Here is a 25,263-nt window from a genome sequence, read left to right as displayed (position 1 = left end):
GCACAGGACTCGTGGTTTATCTGTGGTCAGGGCCTAAGGATTTGGAACTGGTCTGGAGTTAATATGAACACGCCTCTTCGTTTTCCTCCACTTTCCCACCAGAAGGCACATGAGTAAGAGTTATGTCAAAAGAATGACTCTGAATCCATTCAAATGGCAGCATTCAACTCTGAGAATTCCTAGAATCGCTTGTTGATGTATTAGAGTGAGTCACTTGGCTCATAAGCTTCTCCCAGCACGAGCAGAGACCATGCTGCTCCGTTCTCACCAGAGCCTCATTCACACAGTGCCGTGCATGTCCGTGTCTGCTCCTCTGACATGTTCCTCACCGTAGGTCTGGGGGAAAGTTGGCTTCTGGTTCAGCAGGTCTGGGGCACATCCTGACGGCTTGTACTTGTCACCAGTTCCCAGGGTCACTTGATGCCAGTGGTACACCAACTGAGATTTGTGTAGCAAGGGTCTAAGGTGCCAGCATCCTTACTATTATTTTGTGGTTGTTGGGAAGTACTACTTATTGGGAAGTAGCCTAATGAGGTTGAGAATGAGGAAGTGGGTGAAGGTTTTGTAGGTGTGAGGTTGTTGGTGAGGTTATTTAGGTCTAGTGCGATTACGAATCCTGTGATAGTTACTATAAGTGCTGTTGTTTTTAGATATCATGGTATAGTTATTACTTGGATGGTTGTAGGTGGAATATTATATGAGATGAAAAACCCCGCTATGATACTTCCTAATGCAAGTCGTTTAATTGGGTTGATTAGTAATGGGTTGTCTTCGTTTATGATAATTGTAGAGGGAAAGCGGGGTTTGGTTATAAGGACGAAGTAGATGATTCGCATGCTGTAGATGGCTGTTATTGAGGTGGCTACTAGTGTGATTAAGAGGGCTCAGGCGTTGGTATAACAGGTGTTGGCGGCTTCAATAATTAGATCTTTTGAGTAGAAGCCTGTGAGGAAGGGTGTTCCGGTTAAGGCTAGGCTGCCGATAGTTAAGCATGAGGATGTAAATGGTATAGCTTTTGCTAGTCCGCCTATTTTTCGCATGTCTTGCTCGTCGTTCAGGCTGTGGATAATGGATCCAGAGCATATAAATAGTATGGCTTTGAAAAATGCATGCGTGCAGATGTGAAGGAAGGCTAGGTATGGTTGGTTAATCCCTAGGGTTACCATTATGAGTCCTAGTTGGCTTGATGTTGAGAATGCTACGATTTTTTTGATGTCATTTTGGGTGAGAGCACAGATTGCTGTGAATAGAGTGGTGACTGCTCCTAGGCATAGTATAATTGTTAAAATGGTGTTGTTGTTGGAGATTAAGGGGTGGAAGCGGATTAATAGGAAAATCCCTGCTACAACTATAGTGCTTGAGTGAAGTAGGGCAGATACTGGGGTTGGGCCTTCTATAGCTGATGGTAGTCATGGGTGTAAGCCGAATTGGGCTGATTTGCCTGTGGCGGCGATAATTAGTCCTGAAAGGGGGATAATGTTTGATTCGTTTGTGATAAAAATTTGTTGGAGGTCTCATGAGTTGACTTTTGTGCAGAATCAAGCTATGGCTAGGATAAAGCCGATATCACCGATACGGTTATATAGAATGGCTTGAAGGGCTGCTGTATTTGCGTCGGATCGGCCGTACCATCATCCGATTAGCAGGAATGATATGATTCCTACACCTTCCCAACCGATGAAGAGTTGGAATAGATTATTGGCTGAGGTTAGGATGACTATGGTGATTAGGAATAGGAGAAGATATTTGATGAATCGGTCTAGATTGGGATCTGAGTGTATGTATCATATAGAAAATTCTATGATTGATCATGTGACGAATAGGGCCACTGGTAGGAAGATGATAGAAAAGAAGTCAAATTTTAGGCTTAGTGACAGTTTTATAGAGCCAATGGTTATTCAGTGTCAGTTAGTGATTATAACTTCTGTGTTATAGTTGAAAAAGGAAAATAATGGGATAAGGCTAATGAAAAATGCGTACTTAATACATGAGGTTACGTAATTAGGGAAATTGATTTGTTTTGTCAGGTTGGTAAATGAGATGGTTATGGGGAATATTAGAAGTATAAAGATCAACAAAATTGAGGATGTAATTGTGTTTATTACTTTCATTTGGAGTTGCACCAAGTTTTTGGTTCCTAAGACCAACGGATTACTTCTATCCTATAAAAGTAAGAAAGCCGTATGTTTAAATACGGGGGCATGAGTTAGCAGCTCTTGCATGCTTTCTTGGTAAATAAGGAAATTTATATCCTATCTTCAGATTCACAGTCTGGTATTTTTATTAAACTATATTAACATGTTGTAAACCCTAAGATTAGTTTGGGATTGATAGTTAGTAGGATTAGGGGGAGGATATGGAGGGCTATAAGTGTTGACTCTCGTGTGTGTGAGGGTTGAAGGTTGTTTATATGACTTACTAGTTTACCTCGTTGCGTTGTTACAATTATATAGATTGAATATAGAGATGTAATTAGGATATTGGTTCCTAGGAGGATAATTGATGGATTGGATCAAGAGAATAGGGAGACTGTAATTATTAGTTCTCCGATTAGGTTGATTGTTGGTGGCAGAGCAAGATTAGCTAGGCTTGCTATAATTCATCAGGTGGCCATTAAAGGGAATACTATTTGTAGGCCTCGGGCTATAATTATTGTTCGGCTGTGGATACGTTCATAGTTGGTGTTGGCTAGGCAGAATAGTAGAGAGGACGTAAGTCCGTGGGCAATCATGAGTGCTGTAGCTCCTATGAAGCTTCATGGTGTTTGGATTATGATAGCTGCGATAACTAGGGCTATGTGGCTGACTGAGGAGTAAGCGATGAGTGATTTTAGGTCTGTCTGTCGTAGGCAGATAGAGCTGGTCATGATTATGCCCCACAGTGATAGAAGAATGAATGGATATGCTATTGATTTAGACTCATAGTTCTAGTCTAATTTTTTAAAAAGTTTGAGATACAGATGTCATTACAGAAAGTAGTATGTTAGCCATGGAGCTGTGTGTTCAGATTGCTGTTATAAAATGGAAGGTTCCCAAGTGCTGAGATTACAGATGTGTACCTTGGCACCCAGGGTCACGTGCAGTCTCTTCCTGAGGACCCAAGCTCCTGGGGTCTTCAGTCGAGCTCAGATAACACACTGTGACTCGCCCCTGCGGTTTGCCCCCTTCTGTTTCCCACTCGCTGCTCTTCTTCCTCCTTCATTCCCTGACTTTGCAATGACCACTGAGACTCTGGGAGAGGAACGGGCACGACCTTGGGCACAGGAAGGGAAGGGTGTCCATAGTGGAGACAGGATGGCATGTAACAGGGCTTGATGGTGGCTGTTGGCTCTTCCCAGGAGATGACCTCATGCGCTGTGTGGACCTCTACAACCAGGCCCAGTCCAAGTGGTTTGAAGAGATGGTGACGACCACACTGGTATGTAACCAGAGATGTGTGAGCAAACTGTAAAGAGACTGATGCACAAGCAGCCCTGGGCAGGGAACAATGGGCATGGGAGGATGGAGAGGTGGTCACAGCAGAGATGGCCACTAGATCTCTCTCAGCACTGGAGTCCAGCCCTCAGTCTGATACCTACCCATGAATCCAAGCTCCTGCTCCAGCGCTCCCTGCTCTATGAACTCAACAAGGGCCTGGTCTTGCTCGGTTCTTCTTTGTCTGTTCACTGAGGTATCAGGAGCCACCAGGAACTTCCTCATCTCAGTGAACCATGGCCCTGCTATGATAGACAGAAAAGCAATGGAAGCAGACACTCTCTCCCCAATGCACGCACGCATGCACACACGTGCACACACATACACACACACACAGAGAGAGAGAGAGAGAGAGAGAGAGAGAGAGAAAGAGAGAGAGAGAATGAGAGACATAAACACACATACACACAGACACACACTCAGAACTTCAGGTAGTTGACACATGAATGGGAAGACTGGGGAGCTATAGAGAGGCTGTGAAGGAAGACCATGGTGGCAGACCGTACATGCTAGCCTATATGTTCCTTTTAAAGGATCAGTTATCTCTCCCTGTTGGCCAGACCTGCCTGGGCAGGACAGTAATGAGTGACTGGTACTTGGAACAAGCGGGAGAAGGTGACAACATCATGCTCATTGTACAATCTATCATCCCAGTGTCCAACGTCACCCTTCCTGTCCCCTAACCAGCTACCTTCTCTAGGTGCTAGCCCACCTAGGAAGATTAGCAGCCTCCTTCAGGGTCAGTGCCCTGCTTTTCCTCTCCTCCATTAATCCCCTAATTAAGCCCCCTTCTTTACCTCCCTTCAAGGTTAATCACCTGGGCCGTGACCTAGTTCCCCACAGAAAAACAGCCTAATCCCCTAGAGTCACGGAACCAGCTAGAAACCAACAACAAGCCTCTCCGCTCTTCTCTGACAATGGTTGCCCCATTTCCCAGCCTGCTTTGCTCCCTGCCTGGTCTTCCTTGGGCCTCAACACTAGGAGTAGGTAGAAGCCAGAGAGCTTGAAAGACTGAGAGCACCCCACACAATCCTGCCACTCCCTCCATCAACTGGAGAACAAACACCACAGACTTCCGCTTAAATGCTGCTCTTCTTCTAGCTCCATGACACTTTGGGCCAATGGGGACAATCGTAGAACCTCTTTTTGATTCCCAGTGGGGACATTTGGACACTCTACACATGCAGAATTCTATACTGAACTGGCAGAGACACTCCTTCTTCTTCACCCTAGAGATTGACTCCTTCCTCAGCATTCAGTGGGTCAGAGGGGCTGGGGATGCACAGCCAGGACTTTGTATATAGAATACTTGGTGGCCTGACACCTGCCTAGTGGGAAGGTCCCTGAGTTAAGGACGGACTCAGGGGCCTCTGGTCTTTTCTTCTTCCTCTGCAGGAGCTGGAACGACTGGAGGTGGAGAGGGTGGAGATGATCCGACAACATCTGTGTCAGTACACACAGCTGCGCCATGAGACAGACATGTTTAACCAAAGCGTGAGTGCCCCATCTGTGCATTAAGGCTAGCAGGACAGACTTGGCATGATTGTCCCAGAGGCTCTCATGAGTCATGCCTAGTACAAGTGGCAGCTTCTCCTGATTTAGGCTGGGTCTGGCTAGGCCTTGCATGTATGCTCTTCCTGCCTCAGTTTCCCAGTGCTAGGACCACAGGCATGTACTTCATCCAGCTTTACAATGGCTAAAGTAACTAAAGACATTTGACCCCCGTGTGAATTTGCTTTAGAAAACAAACTGAAAACACAACTTCTAAAACAATGACCAGTGCCCGAAGGCAGGGAAGACAGATGGAGGAAGAGGTCTCCTTTAAAACAGCCTGCCCTCTTCTCCAGGCCTGGGTTCTGCAGGATAGCTTCACCTCTCACGGTGCTCTACACCCTCAAACCACCTTCTAGAAGGCCCTGGAACCTTCTAGAAGGGCTGCTCTGAAGTGGCTTTCCAACTGCAGCAGTGTGTGGATGCAGGAGACATCCCAGTTCAGCTACCACCTCTGACTTTGACCCCCCCGCCCCACTCTGTGTCCCTTGCAGACAGTCGAGCCCGTGGACCAACTGCTACGGAAAGTGGACCCAGCCAAAGACAGGGAGCTCTGGGTCCGAGAGCACAAAACAGGCAATATTCGCCCGGTGGACATGGAAATCTAGACCTGCCTGTGTGGTCCTGGGGGTTCTGCTGAGGAGAGGGGCGGGGGGTCCCATGGAGAAGGGGTGGATCTGCCCTATTACTTGCTGACCTGTCCACAGAGAAGGAGGAAAAGAGCAGTGATGCCAGAAAGAGGGCCCAGCCAGGGGCTCCCCAATATTCCTAGGCCATAAAGGTGGACTCACAGCCCTGACTCCATCTTGAAGATTGAAGCCTCCCCTCCAACTCCCATGCTGTGCTTGTCACTCTGAGAACAAACTGAGGCTAGAACCCTGGGATCTCCCTGCTGAGTTCCAATGGGGTGGCCATCACATGCCTGTGCCCCAGGTATCCAGGGCATGTCCCTCCAGCTGACTTCTCATCTCCAGGGCAACAGGAAGAGGAAGGGAGGGAGGTCTCTGTCCCTAAACAATGTCAGGACTAGAATCAAGGATAGGAGGCACAGAGTAGCTCACAGCCCATACCCACAACTTTTTTCACCCCTCCCTACTTTCCCCCATTACATTCCAAGAGCCCATATCTATTTTTTTCATCCCCCACACAGGGCGGGGGGTATCTTCTCAATCCAACTCTGGAGAGGTCAGGACAGAACTACCTCAGTTGGCACCCCCAGATCATGGCTCCCATCAATTTCCGATCAGACATTGGCTGTAAAGTCTACACGGAAGACTCAACCTTCCCTCCCTTTCAGCCTCTTTCTCAAGGAGGAAGCTCCCCACTCTCACCCTGACACCCCTTCCCAGACTCAATAGAAAATGTTTCCAAAGTCCTCAGATAGCTGTGTGCATGTCCAAAGGCTTTGTGGGTGGAGTCTCAGAAAAATCTAGTCTGCTACATGCCCGCTTCCCCTCAACACTATGACAAACCTTGTCCCGAGCTCTCCCAGGCTGCTGACCACATGACCAGGTCCTGTGGGATCACAGTCAGGGTCAGCCTAGGTTATTCTTTGCTGGGGCCAGCTGTGTATGTACATGATGGGGTAGGAAGCAGTGTCCTCCTTACTGACGCTGGACAGCAGTGCAGACTCTGAGGCTGTAGGTTATTGCCACCTAGGAGAAGGAACTTTGGGGAGTCACATAGTGAGCAGGGGCCAGCAGCTGGGAATGAGTGCCCTGGGAGGTCATCCTTCTTCATCTTTCCCACAGGCAACTTAATATTTGACTTGTCTGTCTCCCCAAAGGGCAGAATCCTCTGAGCACAGCTCGCATCTTTTAGTCTTACATGCTGATAGCAGACAACTTACTAATCTCGACCTTTTTTGGCACCTCATCTACAGAACCTCTCATGTTTCTTAGAAGGGTGCCTAATACATTAAAACAAACTAAGGATCGTCACTTTTCTTACTGAAACATCTCAACCATAACGGCCATCACGAGGACATTTCACCAACCTGTGCTCTGCATTCCAGAACTCGGCATGAACCATGACACCAGCTGTCAATATTTGGATATTATTTCCTGGTTTCTGTATTAAAAATGGGTGCTGTGGTTTGGCAACCTAATTTGTGAGTGATGGTCAAATTCCAAGTCTTGTCATACACGGGGGTTTGGGGTACCACAATGTGGCTCATGACTTTGTTCCCTTACCCCCATCCAAAGGGTTCAAAGTTGTCACTTCCCCAGTTGGCTGATGTGAGCCAATTTATTCTGAGGCCATTCCTTCTTCATCGCCACCTCACCTCCTCTTTAGTCTATCCGCATATGCCTCCCACCCCCCCCACCCCCGCTTTCTCCCATTGTTCATTCAGGAAGCATTTTGTTATAGACAAGCAATGTGTCATCAATCTGGCAGGCTACAGCTCTGTCACCCAAACAAGCCCTCAGACCTGTGTTACGTAGACTCCCCTCTTCCTGAGATAATGTCGGCTCTCCTTCTCTGCCCATTTGAGTTCTCCGAGGTACTGGCTGTGCTGGTTTTTCTGCATCTGTTTGTTTTGCACACTATTTTTCTCAGTGAATGCTTGGAACTGGGTGCTGAGTGCTGAACTAGTCTGTGTCTAAGAGGACACTGTCCAGCCTGCTCCATCCACAGGTGGACATGTGTGTTTAGACCTCTCTGGAGAGAAGGTACAATCCCACTTTGCACTGGGATCTTAAAGTATTAATGCTGCTAGGTCTTAACCCAGCAGCAAGATGAGTCTCATCTCTACCGAACTCTCAGCTCGTACCTGGCTCCAATCTCAGAAAGAGCTTTGGCTGCTTTTCAGTACCTTCCCCTGTACTACAAACAGAAAGAGCGAGAACATGGAGGACGAGGGGGCCAGGAAATGACACCCAGAACAAGGAGTCAAGTGTCCAGCCACCTTCGCAGCTCCCTGTGGGTGAAATTAAGATGATGATGGCGTCTGAAAACTGAGAGTGCGCACCCGAGGTTGAGTGTTCAAGCTGTCGTTGGGGTCCTTGTTCTGTTCGCAGTGCTGGGGACCCAACCCAGAGTCACGTGTGTCTAAGTCAGTGCACCCCCACTTAGCTACACCCAGCCCTGTTATCTTGCTTTTGTGAACATGTCAGTGCTTAGGTTCTGAGAGGCTTTGGCTGGTTTTGTTCAGGGTGAGCGAGCATCCATTGTCCAGGCTGTGAGCTGCGCAGCCCTTTCTACTTACCCTTGCTCAGGAGTGCCAATGCACTTACGCTTTGTCTGCAAAAGCCTGATTTAAAAAAAAATCTCTAAAATGAATGATGTTCAAAAAAAAAATGGGTTAGTTGCCATGACAACCTCCAGGATGAGATACTTGTTACCCTTCATTATTTTCTAGTACTTTTGAATAGTCCCACATTGCACAGGCCATTTGAAGGATGTGGACGGCAGCCCAGAGCTGTCTCTGGGACTGCTGTGGGGGCCACCTTTCTACCTCCACACAAGACCCTGTTGTCTCGGGAGGATCTCCGCAATGGTTGGTTAATAGCTGAAACAAAGTATCCAAATTCATGGCAGGGGATTGTGTGGATTCCCTCTGGGAAATCCAGCCAATTACCAGGGTAATGGACAGGTGCGTGAGACTCTTGGCTAAGCCCAAGTCCCTTCATGGAAACACAAGCCATAAAAGTCAAAAGGTGTCAAAAGACCTTGGCTTGTTGGAGTCTTGACAGGAGCTTGAACAGATGTTTGACGAGCTGCTGTTATTCTGAAGCTAGGGAAGGCATTGTCCAGATACAAAGTAAGGGAGCAGATCAACTGCCCGATGGCTTAGCCTGGAGACTCCCTCACCCCATAATTGTCCACACTCCAAAAAGTATCCTTCCACCCCCCCTTCTCATGGTAACCAAGGTGTGATTAAAGCACAGTAAAATTCACCCTTTAAAGAAACGCAGTTCTTTGAACCTTCACATCGATGATCTTGTCAGCCAACCAAGATTGGCATGGCTTCATGTCAGTTCCCTTTGCCTACCCCTGATCTAGCAACCAGATGGAGGCTCTGTCCCTTTGGTTTTGCCTTTTCCTACAATGCCATGTAATTGGAGTCGCACGGATACAACCTTCTGAGTCAGCCGTGATGTCGTGTGTAGCAGTAGACTTTTGCTGCTGAGTGGTACTCCATCCCATGGGTGGACCCCAGGGCTCCCTTAGTTTTAAATGAGTTTTCTATGCCCTGGAAGTCATAGCCCCAGATCTCCAGTTTGTTTGACTGATTCCCACCCATTGCTTCCTACATTCCAGGGACTGCTTCCCCAGACCCCCAGCTGTGCCCTCCTTCCCCAGACCCCCAGCTGTGCCCTTGGGTGCTTCTGATGCTGCGCTCACTCTGCTGGTGATTCTAGTTTTGGGTCAGTACCAAAAGCAGGAAGGGGTAGCAACAGAATGTCACCCTCCACTGCAGCAGCGGACTATCTCTCAGTGCAGGAAAATCCTCTCCTGCAGGGGGCTGTCACCTCAGTCTTCATGGCCTGGTGTTTATTGAGTAATGACCCTTGGGCACAGCTTGAGCCTTTCCTGAATCTGTCGTATCACCTGCCAACTGAGGGTGCTTGTCCTGGGAAATCTCTAAAGCCTTCAGATCCAGTGTTCTCCCCCATCCCCTCATGGCCTATTTGTACCCTATGCACGCGGTCATGTGTAACCTGGCGTCATCTGCACAGCTGTGGCCAGAAACCTCATGATGGACACTTTTCTAGGTAAACCCAAATGGAACTGAATCATGTCACTAGCTGAGAAATACTTAGTCCAAACCCTCAAAGAAACTATAAGTTAGTACCAGTACATTCTGGGTCTGTTCCCAGGAGCTAGGATGGCTACAAAGACAGGTCAACTGATCGAGTCTTTGTGCTCGGCTGTGCTTTGACTTGTCAGCACTCACACAGACTAGGTCAAGCCTACACCTTACAACCGGCAGAGACAGGACCTAACCCAGCTGAGGTCAGGCCAGGCTGTGGATGGAACCCCTTGGCACCTACTCCTCTAAGCTGTCTTATTGAGGTACTGCCAAGTTAAAGGTGGATCCTAGAAGGCTCTTGTGAAGTTCCAGGTAAACTGAGGCATTCCTAGATTCAGATGAGAGTCAGAGCTGGGGAATCAGAACACAATTATCTCCTATGAGAGGCAAAGTTGCTAAGGCCCCCCTCCCCTCACCCCCCCCCCCCGAGGAAGGGACACGTCCAACCCCTCAGTTGCTGGTTAATCGTTTCTGTGGGAAAGTTCTTGAGGTGAGGGACCTGCTTCTCAGGACAGGCTCCAACAGGGGCTCAATATCAAGGCTCCACTGTCCTAACCTTCTAGTGCTGAGTGGTGGCTCTTGGGGACTGAACAATGGAGGCTTGGGCTAGGGAAGTGGGGATCGCCTTTAGATGCTTCCTGGGTGATATTGGAAACGAGGCCCCTTTGTATCTGAGGGGAGTTCCCAACAGGACTTCAATGGTAGAATGTGAAGGGCCAGAGTCACAGGCTGACACTGGGACAGAAAGAGAGAGCCGGGCCTGGCTCTGCCGTGCTTCCCAGTTTGACCCGCACCTGAGGCACCTGAGGTCACACCCTGTCGGGACTTCTACGTGCTCATCTGTCCCTCCCTACAGCTTCCTCAGCAGACAGGTTCTTGGACCCAGGCACCAACATACCAAGGGACACCAGCCAACCTGGGTGAGGGCCCGATTCTGTATATCCCCCCCTTCCCCGGGGAACAAGATGTTCGGTGGCATCCCCTTGCAACCTGAGCACATCAGCAAACCCCATGAACGTGGAATTTTCTAACAAAATAAACTCGCTTGTTTGGTCTGTTTTCTGTAACTTTTGCTAAATACTTTATACATTTTTAATGTTGGAAAGCGGTGTCTCCCGCCAGCATTCCTCGCCTGGGATGAATGTGTTTATTCCGCGCTGTGTATCTCTCCACGCTCTGGCTGCCTAGACCAGTAAATAAAATGGATGTAATATAAGTTGTAAGTAACACTGTCAAAACCCTGATCCCAATGGAGGTTGTATGCCTCTCCCATCCCGTAATCGCATCTGTGTGTATTAATTCTTAAGAATTAAATGTTTAAATTAGAGTTTAAATCTTAAAGGTGTTTGCTATGTAATTGACCCACGCTATTACAAAGTGTTTTCGGGAAATCCAATGCCATCCTTCCTTCATCCCCCTCCTTCAGGTCTGTATACACTTGAGATGCTTAGATTTGTCCCATGAAAAATAAACTCTCCAGAGACGATGGGTCCCATAGAGACCCCCTTTCCTAGAAAGCCTCATGCTTTCCTTCCCACGCACAGACTCAGCATTCCTCCTGGACTCCAGACACTGGTAATGGTTTCAGTTCTGAGGACTTAGCTGACTGACAAAGGACCCCAGGACCTGGATGCCCAGGTGGACAAAGCATTACTGGCTCCAGCCGTGTCCATCCCCCTCCCTGACTTCCGGCTTCCCTGCCTCCTTTGGGGTTGCTGCTGTTGTTTCTTTACTCATTCATCCACTCAGCGACTACTGAGCGTGCATTTCCTGTCACTCTCCTCTCTGAGTGCTGGGATTACCTCGGTGAATGGAACAAACAGCTCTGCCTTCATGCTTGCTGGATACCAGGACCAGAGAGGAAAAGCCCAGAGAGCTACTTAAGGGCATCTCTCTAAGCAGCTGCAGAACATAAGGTGTGGAGGGACCGGGATGGCAAGGCTGTGTGTTATACCAGTGTGATCGGAGTGGCCCTGGAGAGAGGCTCTCTACTGATTAGGCACAAGCAGACAAGGAAGGGAGTCTGACAAATGCCAAGGAAGAAAGTTCTAGATTAGTGGTTCTCGGCCGGTGGGTTGCAACCCCTGTGGGGGTTGAACGACCCTTTCAATAGCCTGCATATCAGATATTTATATTGCAATTCATGACAGTAGCAAAATTAGAGTTTTGAAGTAGCAATGAAATAATTTTATGGCTGGGGGTCACCAAAACATGAGGAACTATATTAAAGAACTGTAGCATTTGGAAGGTTGAGAACCACTGTTTTAGACCATGAGAAAGCCATATTTGAGACCAGTGCGGCTGGAGCACAGGAGAAAGCTGGGAGAACCCACTCAGGGAAATGGTAGCAGGATGGGGCAGGGAGGGTCTCCAGAGTGACACTAGCTGCTATAAACCTTTGATGTTCACTCTAGAGGATGGGGCATCTTCATGGCATGTCGCTGTCCACAGGGGGTGTTGGCCACAGGTAAGTTTGGGAGGACAGTCCGTGCCTACCTGGGTGTTCTTTGGAAGTAAAGCAAATATCTTATCAGGTGGGGAAGTTCTGAGGTGACTCTGAGAATCTGGGTCCAGGCAGGAAGGACAAGCAACCGTTTCCCACACTGAGGATGCCTGGGTTTGAGAGCCCTGACCAGGCTGAATCCCCCATTGCTTCCATTCTCCTTTCCCCTGCCAATACAGACTGTATGAAGCCCAGACTCCAGGCCAGGGAGTGGCAAAGTTCCCCTTAGCTCAGAGCAGGAGACCTGGAGGAGAGTGCTGAGGGCTGGGGATCCTAGCTCATAAACCGCTGAGCTTTGCCTAAGGATGAGATGCAGAGGTGGCCTCTAGGGACCTCAGGCTGCTTGGTCCAGGCAAGGCCCGAAGGAGTGACACAAGCGGCCTTCTCCCTTGCAGGACACCCATTGGTCTTTCTTCGGGGCAGCAGGGAGCAAGTTTACTGGCCCAGCTCAGACTTAACAAATCCGTTCGCCATACATCATCTCCAGCAAACTTGTTTGGCCAAGGAGCCCGAGTGCGGCCTCTGACAGAAGATGTTTATGCAGGTTTTCAAACAAACCTCTGGGTCATGACCCCTCACTCTCACCAGCATCAACACAGCTGCCCCGGTGTCCTTCCAGGGATCCCCTCCTGCAGGGGGTCCCTCCAGGGCACAGCAATCTGAAGACTGGAGACCAGACCCAGCTGCATCCCACCTGCTTCCTCCCGGACAGAAAAGCCCAGGTCTCCATGAGATCCTCCCACCCCAGTTGGAAGTCATTTGTGACTCTTCACTGTCAGCTCTTCCATCGCCATGGCAACCTCAGATCCTCACCTAGGGAAAGAGAGAGTCAGGCCACTGAAGTCAGCCTCTCTGAGAGCAAGAGAGCAAGCGGAGAGTAAGTGGAATGGAGAGAGGAGGGAGGAATCAAGCTGTTGTGATACACACAGCTTAGAATTGGCAAATCTGGGGCAGTTTCAGATGCTGTCACTCAGGAGCAGTAGAAGCCATGGCCGGAAACAGGCTTTGGAGCCACTGTTTTAAACTTGTGACCTGGTGGCCTTGCCTCAGAGGCCAGCTTCCTAAAGACAGCCTGACGCCATGAAGGTACTTTAAAATATATGTATTATTAGTGGTGTGCGTGTACACGTGTGTGCATTCGCAGATGCTTCCAGGATTGTGCCTGGGGCCAGTGAGTTTTCAAGGTAACTGGCCCCTTTGAGATCAAGAGCAAAAGCCTCCTGCAAGGTCAGGGAGAATGCAGGAGAGAAGCCATTCCCTTTCCTAAATTGTGGGAAGATCTCTCTCTTTCTCTCTCTCTCGCTCTCCCTCTCCCTCTCTCTCTCCCCTGAAAAACCCTCTGGCAGCACATTGGTTGGCTGCGCAGGGGCATAAGCCAGCACTTTGATGTGTGACCTAGGTCTTCCCTGAGCAGTGCCAAGGTGGGTAATGTTTTAGATGCTGACTGTGCTCCCAGAGGCCCCATCCTCAGCCCATAGCACACTGTTGGGAAGCAGTGGAAGCTTTACTAAGGAAGCCTGGGCTAAGGGAATGAGGTATGGGGAGCCCCTTTGGAAAGGCTACTGACACCCTGGCCTCCTCCTGCCCTCCTCTTTGTGCCTGCTGTCTGCCTTGAGATAAGCAGCTTCCTCTACCCAGCATGCCCACTAGGACAGGCTGCCACAGAGCAATGGCTGACTGCAGACAGAAACCAGAAAAACTGAGAGCCAAGAGTAGCTTCTGTTTTCATTGTCTGTCTCGGGTACTTTGCTGCAATGACAGAAAGCTGGTTCCCAATAGACCTGACAGGCAACGGTGCCAGCAGTGAAGACCTGCTTTCTCCATCAATGGCCAGTTAGCAAACAGGCTGTACATACATTTCACTTACCTGCCTGGAGACTTCTGGGATCTGCTCTTCATAATTCCTGCCTTGAGCACCTGCTCCTCATCTTACATAGCAACACTGGGGTTCCAGAAGTCTCCCCTGCCCAAACTAAGTGAAGAGGTCTGCCCACCTTCCCTCTGGTGGCAAGGATTTGGATCTGCAATGCCCATGAGGGTCCTTCCTTGAGTTCTGAGCTCATACCTGAGCCACTACAGTGTGTAACTCCCTGTCCTGGACTGATGATTCGCCCATAATTTACTTAGCAAGCTTGCAATAGCCTCTAGTGTTTCCCAGTACCACGCTGGGCTGCAAAGAAACCTCCTGTTGGCTGAAATTGAGATGGTTCAGTGAATGAAGGGGTTTGCAGCCAAGCCTCATAATTCAAGTTCTAGCTCTGTAATCCACATGGTAAAAGTAGAGAATCAACACTCCTGTACATTGTCCTCTGACCTCCATATTCATGCCACATCCATGTACACACACACACACACACACACACACACACACACTCTTGTGTGTATATATGTATGTGTGTATATATATGCATACATACAAACATATATAGATGAGTGCTTTAAGAAATTGTATTTGAAAGACCTGAGGTTGATTTCAGTGTTTGGGAGTGCACTGAGGTTAAAGAAATTGCCATGCAATCATAAGGATGTGAGTTCAATACTCAGACTCCCCAGAGAAAACCAGGTGTGGTTGTGCATGAGCCTGTTCCCCCAATATTGTGAGGGAGCAGAGGCTGGGCTCGCTGGAAATCAATCTAGTTCTAACTTCCGGAAAAGAACCCCCATCTGGAGGAGTAAGACAAAAAGTGATAGAACAGGACACGTGACACCCTCCTCTGGCCATCATGTGCATGCATAGGCTCGCATATGCACAGGCATGCTCAGATACTGCACACACACACACACACCAAAACTTCCTTAAAATATGATTTCAGCATTTCTTTTGAGGACCTTAAAGTTCAGTCTGATGCTGTAGTGAAAAACCCAACTCCAACTCAGATTTTCCCCTTACCCATTCACAGGACTGGTTCCTGTGATCCCAGGGGGTGTGGGGCTTTTACCCGCCTGCGAGAGACAGTCATCGTGCTGCGGACAGCAGCTGGATGTCCCCTCGTGCAATCAGCTCTGACAGTGCGAACCTAGGGAAGCATCGGATGCCACGGGTTGAGGGCCCCATCCCCAAGCCCTCGCTTCACACAACCAGCCTTATATCCCGGCCTCTATGATAAACAAGAGTTTTCTAAAATAAGCATCTTATCACGCAGCCATCCCATAAGGCAGAGCAGTGCGCTGGCTACTTTTATGTCAACTTGGCACACGCTAGTCATGACACAGAGTCATCAGAGAGGGCGGAGCCTTGGCTCAGAAACTGTCTCAATGAGATTGGGCTGTGCACAAGGGCATTTTCTTAATTAGTAATCAATGGGGGAGGGCTCAGTCCATCACGGGCGGGGTCATCCCTGTGCTGGTGGTCCTGAGTTCTATAAGAAAGTAGGCTGAGCAAGCCATGGGGAGTAAGCCAGTGAGCAGCACTCCTCCATTGCTCTGCATCAGCTCCGACCTCCAGGTTCCTGCCCTGTTTGGGTTCCTGCCCCAGCTTCCTCAGTGATGATGAACCACAATAAAAGCATAAGCCACGTGAACCCTGTCCTCCCCGTCTTGGCATTTTATCACAACAGTAGCAACCCTGATGAAGACAGGCAGGGAATTCCTTGATGAAAGCAGGGAAAGATGGTAATAGTTAGTTTGTAGGGGATGCTTGGAAAAGAGAAATCTTGGTTTGCCAGGGTCTGCATTGTAGAGAGGGTCAGGTTAAAGGCCAGCATCAGCAGGTAGTCATGGGAAATAGCAAGAGGGTGGGGGGAGGGGCAGCCATGAATGGCACATGAAAACAACGACAACAGGATATGACACCCTACACTCAAGTGACACATTCCTTTGCCTGTGTGACAGGCCTCTCTCCCGTACCACCTGCCTAGTCTGCCTGTTTTAGTCAGTCTGCCTGCTTACCCCTGTTGGGCAGTTCTATTTTATTGCCCTTGTTACTGAGGAACAATAACAATGGTGCTTGACTTACTGTGGGGTCAGGTCTCGATGGCCCATCTTTAGTTGAACATACAGTAAGTAAAAGTGCATATAGTTCACCAAACCCACTGACCTCTGTCACTGGGGCCTGTCCACTCCAATCCGCTCAGGACACTTAGACAAGACTAACCCTCTGGGGCAGTCTCCTCCCACAGATGCCGAGGTGTGTTTTGTACTGTTGTAAAGTCAAACCATTTAAGTGGGCTCATGGTGAGTCTGGAGGCCGTGTGTGTGTGTGTGTGTGTGTGTGTGTGTGTGCTTGTGTGTGTGCGTGTGTTCAGCACTTCTGCCCATCAGTTTGAGCTATTCTGTCACTGTTCTGGCAATGGGGGCAACAAACGATAGGAACACAGTCCTTCCCATGACTTTCTAGGAGCTTCCATTCTGGCAGACAGTTTGGGGTTAACCATGGGCTTGCGGGAGGGTTCCATGGTAGAGTGCTGGATAAAAGGCTTTGCTGAAAAGGTGGCTGAGGGAAGGATTAGAAAGACATCCCATGCAGAGAAAGGCTAAGGGGCAGAGCTGGGAATTAAACCTAGCTGCCTCAAACCCTGAGCCCCTAACGCCTTGCGTTATAAGGTCCTATGGGTGCCCCCTGGGGAAGTGAACTCAAACTGGACTTGAATGCAGGAGGGTGCTTGCTTCAAGGGTCCCCCTCGGGTCCTTTCTTCTCGGCAGGCACAGAGGAGTTGAGCGACTACTCTCAGCTCTTTATTTTAATCTCTGGAGGGTTCTGTGCCCCTCCTCCCTCCAAGGGCTGGGAGGAACTGCCTGCAAATCCCCCCTAATCCGTCAGCACCTGGGTCTCCACCCCACAGCTGCACACAGGCGGCCTCACTAGTCCTTCCTGCCCTCACAGAGCCCACTCTCCCTCACCATGGGGAACAGCAAGAGCGGGGCTCTGTCCAAGGAGATCCTGGAGGAGTTGCAATTGAACACCAAGTTCACCGAGGAGGAGCTGAGCGCCTGGTACCAGTCCTTCCTGAAGGAGTGTCCGAGCGGCCGCATCACCAGGCAGGAGTTTGAAAGCATCTATTCCAAGTTCTTCCCGGACTCCGACCCCAAGGCCTACGCGCAGCACGTGTTCCGTAGCTTCGATGCCAACAGCGACGGTACGCTGGACTTCAAGGAGTACGTGATCGCCCTGCACATGACCACAGCGGGCAAGCCCACGCAGAAGCTCGAGTGGGCCTTCTCCCTCTACGACGTCGATGGCAATGGTGCCATCAGCAAGAATGAGGTGTTGGAGATCGTCATGGTCAGTGTGTCTCCGACCCTGCTGCCTGTGTGGGATGGGAAGGAGGCCACGGGATGGAAGCCACAGACGCTGTGTAGCCCAGTGGAGTGGGGGCCGGGTCAGGAGAGGGGGAAAGGAAGGGTCTCCAAAGTACTGAGGAGAAATAGAGGGCACCCCCACAGCATATCTGCTTCCCCAAGAACAATCTTGATGTTTCCTAATCAATACAGTGTGAATTTTCCTTTCTTCCTTTTCTTCTTCCCTCATACCCCCTTCTCACTCCTCCCTTCCCCTCCCCTCCCCTCTTGCTCTCTTCTCTTCCTCCTTTCCCCTCTCACACGTTTTCCCCTTTTCCATTACGTCTTCAGTTTTTTTTTTCCTAGCAACACACATTCAGGTCCTACAACAGTAAAGTAGAAACATATATGTTTCAATTACAAAGCATTGACCACTGTGGACATGGAATCTGGGTCCTGATTGGTTCTCTTCCTAATCCTGGTGTGGTGGACCTATGCCGGAATCCTCAAGGTTCCCACCCCCTCTCTCTTTTCTCCCTTCTGCCTACAATTTGTTCTAAGTTTTTTTTTTTTTGGTGTCTCACAAGATATTCTATTTTTGTCTACTATATAAGCCGTCTGTGAAATTTAGAAATGATGCAAAAGTAATCTTGCAGACTAAGATCTATCACCGATGTACTAACTGTCAGCTCATTGCTACACGACTTGCCAGGGCTTTATCTGCTTTAAGACAATTCTGGATTCCTAACATATTTACATGCGATTTCTCCCACGCTTTTTCTGTTACTCTTTAATCGTGAATATTTTCTATATCATCACAAATTTTTCAGAAACTTTTTTCGTGGGAGTCTCCCTTTTGCCATTCAGCTGTCCTCGGGTTCCCAGCCCTCTTGCCTCGGTCCCCACTGTAGCTGGGATGCGACAGATGTAACCACACCAACTTAAAAATACGCTAAGAACTACTTAGATATTCACCCTACGGAAATGTCATTCAATTGACATTCCACCCTATGGAACGTCAAACATTCTTATAAATGTAGACATCAGAGAACTTCAATTTTCTCTATGTTATACCACTTAAGTTCTTTCTTCGACTTCTGTTTTTCCTCCTAAACCCTCCCATCCCTGTCACTTGCTGTATTTCTCAAATTCCTTTCCTGTTAGAAGTTATAATATTCTTCATATTTTGTGCAGTGTTTGGTGCTTTTACTTGCAGAATTCTCCCCCCTCCCTTGTTAGGACAAACCACAGACACAGCAGCAAAGCCTGTAGCTGGGGCAGACTGGGTCATCTCTGGAATCGGGGTGACAAGGGGTGCTCTCACTGTCCGTGGGGCAAAGCATGCAGAGCAACCTCCTCTGGGTTAGTGTTGGCGTCCCTGGGTGACACGGGATGGGGACCAATTCAAAGCCACCTAAAGGTGCTAGGTTGATGCTCTTCTAGAAGAAGAGGAGGGAAAGGAGCAGAGAAACGAGGTGGAGAGGAGAAACCGAGGCTGAGCAGTGTGCAAGCTTGCCTTGCTAGCCACCGGGTCACCAGGCCATTGTGAAAGCACGGTCTGGAAGTCAGAAGTGATGAGTTCCTGTCCCAGCTCTGACACCAACTCATCATGCAACCGTGGGAAAGACATGTAACCTCCCCGGGTCCAGGACGAGGCTTTGATGCTTTCTATGGCCTTTCCCAGAACCCTGAAGGCTTGACTCCCTCCCACTCCACCACCAACCAGTCCAATGCTGGAGGAGAGGTGGCACAGACAGCCAGTCACAGCCAGTGTTTAGCCACCATGCCTGGACCTAGGGCAGGTAGATCAGGAGAGAGGAATCAGATCTGGGGGTCATCTGTACTTAAGTTCATTTCGGGCTACCTACAAAGCCTGTTCCCTGAACTACCAGGGTATAGCGTCCTTCTTGTCCTAGCACCAGTGAACAAGGGCATTCGTGTGGATGTTAACTTTCCTAAAGCCCAGGCTAATTTCACAGGCACTGCTATGCTTCTGTAGTGTCCTTGAGTCTCCAGGGAGGCAGGGGCTTTGGTCATAGACGGCAGCTGCCCGCGCCCTCGTGTCAAAGTACCTACCCGCAGCCTGAGCCAGCCTCACACCTGAGGATCTAGGCTGTCCTCTTTATGCTTGGCTGAACCTGGAACTGCTGAGCCGGTAGACTCCTGGAAGCCTGGTCTCGGAAGGATAAATAGAGACCACCTTGTCTACTTCTCTGATCTCATATAGGTCAGGAGCACTTCTGGCTTTGTCCTCGCTAGGAGAGAGAAGGGGCTAAGGGCCAACACCCAGCCTTTCTCTAGATTCCTCCCCGAGCTACTCCTAAGGGGATTTCTGCATCCTGGAGCAAACCTCTGCAAGTCTTGTTCACAACTCCCCCCTCCCCTGTCTAGTCTATAATCTTCAGAAATGAATAAGAAAACTCAGGTATACTCCAGAATGTAGGTTCTGGAACCAAGTTGCCAGTGTTAGAATCTCTGCTGTCGTGGGTCACTTTGGGCAAGTTTGATGTTTCCAGGTTTGTTCGTTGCCTGTAACATGGGACCAACAATATCCTCCCTGTAAGGTTCTCTGGAGAACTAATCTAAAACTGTTATGGAAAAAAATGTAAGTGTTCGATAGATGTTAGCCTGCATGGTCATACGCCAGTCAGGCTATAGAGCTGGGACACCTCACAGACCCAGAAGACACCTTTGATTCTCTCAAGCCTGTGGGAGGCAAGGTCTGAGCTAGTGGTCCTCAAACTCCAACCTCGGGGCTGCTGTGGTGGGATTATTGTTGGGAAATTTCTATTTCTTTCCTTTCTCAACAAGACTATGAGGCCTGCTCAGAAAATGTAACGGGTGCATGAAAGAGCAGCTTCTCCTCCATAGTCTTTGTAAGGAGCCCTTACAAAGGTCTCCAGGTGCTGGCGGTGCCTGGGCACTGCCCCCGGGCATTTTGAGGCAGTAGAACCTGTGGGGCTTTGGTAGGCACCTGGACTGCAAGCCTCTTGGCTTGGATGCTGCGGGCTTTGGGGGTATCAAGAAAATCATGATGTGGTGGCCCAAATAACGACTGGGGCTTCCTTTTCTCCACATTCTCTCTACACCTGCCCCTTGTCTTTGGGTTTGAGGTGGCAGTGTTTATTCTTGCGTGCTCAGGACAAACCCTGGGCCTCCTGCAGGCTAGAGCTGTACCACTGAGCCGTGTCCCCAGCCCTACTGACAAGAGACACAATTGAGGCAAGCTTTTGCCAGAGTGGCGGTCCCCAACAGGTGGAAGGATGGTTTTTGATTTCCATTTACCTAATAATTAATGAAGTTGATCACCTCTTCACATACCTTTTAACCATTCCTATCATTATGTTTTTTAAGGAAATGTCTGTGTTTAATTCAGTTATTTTTTGTGTTGTTTGCTTTTATGTGTGGTTGGTCTTGTTTTTAATTGTTTGTTGGAGACAAAACCTCACTATGCAGTTCCGGCCAGCCTGGAGCTCCCTGTGTACACCAGGCTGGCCTCTTTCTCTCAAGTGTTAGGATTAGATGTGTGTGCCACCACTCTCAATGACACTTTCTGTTTTAGCATTGAGTTGTAGGTGTTCTTCATATATGTTCTATACTAATCCCATATCAAAGTAATCCTTATCAAAGGTTTGTAAATATTTTCTCCTACCCCAAGGTTATCTTATTTTGTTGTCTCTTTAGCTTGTAGAAGTTTCTTAAGTTTTGAGATAATACCAAAAATTCAAAAATTATTATCACAACCAATGTCACGAAGCTTAGCGCTCTTTAGGAATTATATAATTTGGACTAGAAAGTTAAGTCTTCAGTCCATCACTGGTAGACATTTGTGTGTGATGTGAGACACGGATTTCTCAGGACCACCGAGCCCTTACCACTCCTTGTGACGAGATCCTTTTCTCGGTCTGCTACAGGCTATTTTCAAAATGATCAAGCCTGAGGACGTGAAACACCTTCCAGATGATGAAAACACCCCAGAAAAGCGGGCTGAGAAGATCTGGGCATTCTTTGGAAAGAAAGATGATGGTGAATTCCTTTGTCTTTGTTACCTCTGCCTTTACAGTGCCTACCGTCTCCTGGAGACCCCAGCAAGATTCCCGCTTCTGAGTCATGGTGCCCAGGCAGGACTGGGGAATGCTTCTTGTCACCAAACTATCTAAACTGTCTACTAAGTCATAAATAGTGGTTGACCAGAAGCATCTGCTGTGGTTAGGTCTGCTCCTACCCTCCAGCTGATGCTGGTGATGGCGGGTGGGGTTGGGGACCAACACATCCCTATTACCCACAGAACTCACTCACTGCTTGGGATGTGGGGGAAGGAAAGAAAACACTATATCCCAGGTTGGCAGCAAACTAGTGGTCCTTCTGCTCCAGCTTCATGAGTTTTGGGGTGTCAGTTTTGGCAGTCCTTTAATGTAGAACTAATGTAAAGTGTGCAGGCTCGGTGGCCGTGTGTATACAACAGGAAGTTCAGGGAAAGGCAGCCTCTTCTATCTTCGGGCTGCTTGCTGTCCGGATGTTCCCTGCACAACGAGAGCACCTCACCCAGCAGAGACTCGGGACTCATTAGAAAGTTAGTTTCCGTGACCCCAAAACCCCACTATGAGAGGGTTAGATTCAATTACACAGTCAGGAATTTATTGAGAAAACAGCCACCAAAGGAAAGTGGGGAGGAACCTAGGGACTGGAAAAGCCCATGTCATGAGGATCTGGCCCCAACCTGGGAATCAGTACAGGGATAAAGGACAGGGAGGAAGGACAGGGAAGAAAGACCTAAGCACTCTAAGACAGAGCTGGCAAAGTCATTGGGGTGTCCTCACTTGACCTCTTGGCATCTCTGCTCTGCTTAGTGGCTGGCTGGGAGCAGCCTTTGGAGTTTTGAAAGAGGAATGAATTCCAGAGTGTGGCAGCTGGAGCTGTTGGTCCATGACACACCCAACTGTTATGGGAAGGCTATAGTACAAGATACAAGAACTGATATCATCATACACACATGCACACACACACACACACACACACACACACACACAAAAGAGAGAGAGAGAGAGAGAGAGAGAGAGAGAGAGAGAGAGAGAGAGAGAGGATGGTAGCCCCAACTGAGAGAGAGGAACCGGTAAACAACCTTGAAAAGTTCTTGCATTTTCCCTAGGGAAATATGGAGCTTATTGTTCCCATATCATATAACTGTTTTATTTTTTAAGAAATGTCAGCATCTGCATTGTTTAAAAGCTAAAGGGTCTCCGTAAAGCATGGCTCAAGCACATCGGAGTGGGCAGAGCTAGACCCTTGTGTGTCCCCTGAGCACACTCTCACCAGTACTAAAGCAGCAACTCCTCAGGATAGAAAGCAAAGGTGAAAACGATCCATCTCTACTCCACAGTCAAATGCTAACAGAACGGGAAGACGGTGGGAGCCAGGCTGAGGCAAGCAGGCTCTCAGTGGAGTGCACAATTCATAGAGGTGCTCACTCTCAAGTGGCAGCCATGTCCTTGGTTCCCCTGAAGTGAATAACTCCTCAAAGGTTGGGCCTAGGCACTGCCCTGGCTCCACCCCACACCCAGTCCCATCGGCGCTTGTTCCCTGAGCACTTGGCTGGCATGGATTCTGGCTGTGTTAGATGACTTCCTGTAGCACTTACGTTACGAATCCTCTTCCTTCCCTCTGGGTCTGTCCAAGTGTCAGGGGTCCTCTCCGATTTTTGCTAATCTGAAAACTGCCCCGCAGGAGAGGCTGGTGTTAGAAGGCTGGCTGTTACTCCTGTGTGTGTGTGTGTGTGTGTGTGTGTGTGTGTGTGTGTAACATGCCTCCTCTGAAAGACAGCATTGTTACGGTAGCAGCAGGCTCCAGAGGTGGGACTTTCAAGCTTGGAGTGAGGCTGGACAGGCAGTTAGACCTTTGAAATCCAAATTTCACCACCCAGACGTAGGCAGAGAAGTACCCTGGATCCCAACCCCAATAAGAACTAAGGATGTCCAGAGGCCAAGAGTATAAGCCAATGAAGTCAAATCCAGCTCTGCGGTACTGTGTCCACACTGTGCTGAGGACCATGAGAGGGACCATGGACAGGAAGAATCTGTCTCATCCTAGACTTCTTTCTACAATGGGAATTTCTTCATGCCAGACCCCCTAAGAATGAGCTTTGTCTCATTCTTTTCTGCTACACCCCACTCTCTGAGATGGTTGTAACCCCAAGAACAGTAACATGAAACACACAGAGGAAGGGTGCAGTGGCATGCATATGACTGGACAGAGCCTACACACACACACACGCGTGCATGTACACATACACACACATGTATGTGCGCAGACATACACATACATGCACACACGGAAGCCAGGCTAACTGGAGGCAAAGTCTCTCTCTTCATTCTCATCTCAAATGAGGTAGAAGAGATTGAGGGAGGAAGAAGTGCAGGCAGGGGAGGCAGTCACAGAGGATGTGTCACCTGGTGTCACAAGGTTTTCTGGGTATTCTGGGCACACAGGATATCCTTGGCATGCCACTGTCCCCTGACATCTCACTCAGTATTCCCTTGAGGGCATAGTTCCTGCTCCTGCATTGAGATTTGGCCTGCCTCTCTCAGTCTCCTAGAATTGCCCTTAGAACTTTAGGCTAGAGCTGTAGGGTAATTTTGAAAACTTATGGAAAGAAGTATTTATAATCATTGATGATGTGAATGTGTAATAACCAGCAAGGCAAGAGCCCTGCCCAAGCGGAAGGAGCAGAGTAAAGGAATAGGTTCTGGGAGATCTCTATGATGCCAGTATTTGGTTGTCTTGGGCTGATTTGAGGAGGGGGTTCAAGAGTCTTGAAGGAGGGGTGATATCTGGGAGAGTAGCGGGGGGTCCCTGGGAGTGCTGAGCATTCCATATTTTCACACAGTTTTACTAGGTCCGTGGAGGCTGGGTCTCACCTTTTGCAGCTTGAGACAGCTGGTACTGACTGCTGCTTCTCTACCATGCAGACAGACTTACAGAGAAGGAGTTCATCGAGGGCACCCTGGCCAATAAGGAAATTCTACGACTGATCCAGTTTGAACCGCAAAAAGTGAAGGAGAGGATAAAGGAAAAGAGTCAGTGATGGGAACTGCTCATCTCCTCCTCCGCCCCTCACAGGAACACCCACAGTGTGAGCATGCTCATACGTCAGCATGAGCATGCTGTGCCTACGCGCACACACACACACGCACACACACACACACACCGTGGGCCTGGAGAGGTGGGGAACCAAACCTCTCCTTGCCAACTGAAAGTCCTTAGCAGGACACAGCTTCCTTTTGTCTTCGGTGACCCTCCCTTCACACCCTACCTGTCTCCTTCCCCTGCTCAGGTAGCCTTGTGATAATCCCAGGCTTAGGTCATAGAAGTTCCAAACGTCAGCCCTGCTTAAGCTCCTTTGGGGATTGCTGGGTAAGCAGGTTCCAATAAACGCAAAAGGACTGGGCACACCGCTGGCTGGTCATTCTCCACCTGGAAAAGGAAATGCTCCCTGGCAGCTTGAGGGTTCGATGTGATTGTAACTCTAGGCCACTAGGGTGCTGAAGGAGGTACATGTGGCCCTGACTTGTTCTCTCCTGAGCGCTAAAGGTCCAGAGGGAAGGTGTTGGATCTTGTTTCTTTTGGTTAGGTTTTTCAAGATGAAGCCTCACTCTGGAACCTAAGCTGTTCTTGAACTCAGGACAATCCACCTGTTTAAACCTTCTATGAGCTAGCATTACATGCATGAGCCTCTCCACCAGGCTGATGGAGCTTGATGCCAGGAC

General features: G+C 49.0%; 2 protein-coding genes across 12 annotated transcripts in view; both read left to right on the top strand.

Moving 5' to 3' along the window:
* Gas7 (growth arrest specific 7) overlaps positions 1-11,114 on the top strand; it is a 237,404-nt gene extending 226,290 nt beyond the window's left edge. For all 11 annotated transcript variants that reach the window (XM_087910497.1, XM_087910504.1, XM_087910499.1 and 8 more), the window contains 3 exons: positions 3,338-3,417; positions 4,869-4,967; positions 5,519-11,114. In XM_087910497.1, coding sequence (XP_087766623.1) covers positions 3,338-3,417; positions 4,869-4,967; positions 5,519-5,632 — 293 coding nt within the window. In that variant the 3' untranslated portion in view covers positions 5,633-11,114. The remainder of the gene's footprint in view (positions 1-3,337; positions 3,418-4,868; positions 4,968-5,518) is intronic.
* A 5,989-nt stretch (positions 11,115-17,103) lies between these two features.
* On the top strand, positions 17,104-24,944 carry Rcvrn (recoverin). Its single transcript, XM_087909586.1, has 3 exons — positions 17,104-17,504; positions 21,415-21,526; positions 24,466-24,944. The coding sequence occupies exons 1-3, from the start codon at positions 17,124-17,126 to the stop codon at positions 24,579-24,581; spliced, it is 609 nt and encodes a 202-aa protein (XP_087765712.1). The 5' UTR covers positions 17,104-17,123; the 3' UTR covers positions 24,582-24,944.
* Positions 24,945-25,263: the final 319 nt, after the last annotated feature.

Source organism: Myodes glareolus, chromosome 9 (genome assembly GCF_982192425.1).
Source record: "Myodes glareolus chromosome 9, mMyoGla1.1, whole genome shotgun sequence".
In the NCBI taxonomy this organism is placed as follows: Eukaryota; Metazoa; Chordata; class Mammalia; order Rodentia; family Cricetidae; genus Myodes; species Myodes glareolus.
This window is presented reverse-complemented; position numbering and strand designations above follow the sequence as displayed.

What these genes read in the sequence shown, in the direction of transcription:
- Rcvrn (XM_087909586.1), top strand. Translation starts at nt 17,124, where the DNA reads ATGGGGAACAGCAAGAGCGGGGCTCTGTCCAAGGAGATCCTGGAGGAG. An exon ending in AGGTGTTGGAGATCGTCATG is followed by an intron (nt 17,505 to 21,414) that starts GTCAGTGTGTCT and finishes GGTCTGCTACAG; the next exon opens with GCTATTTTCAAAATGATCAA. An exon ending in CTTTGGAAAGAAAGATGATG is followed by an intron (nt 21,527 to 24,465) that starts GTGAATTCCTTT and finishes TCTACCATGCAG; the next exon opens with ACAGACTTACAGAGAAGGAG.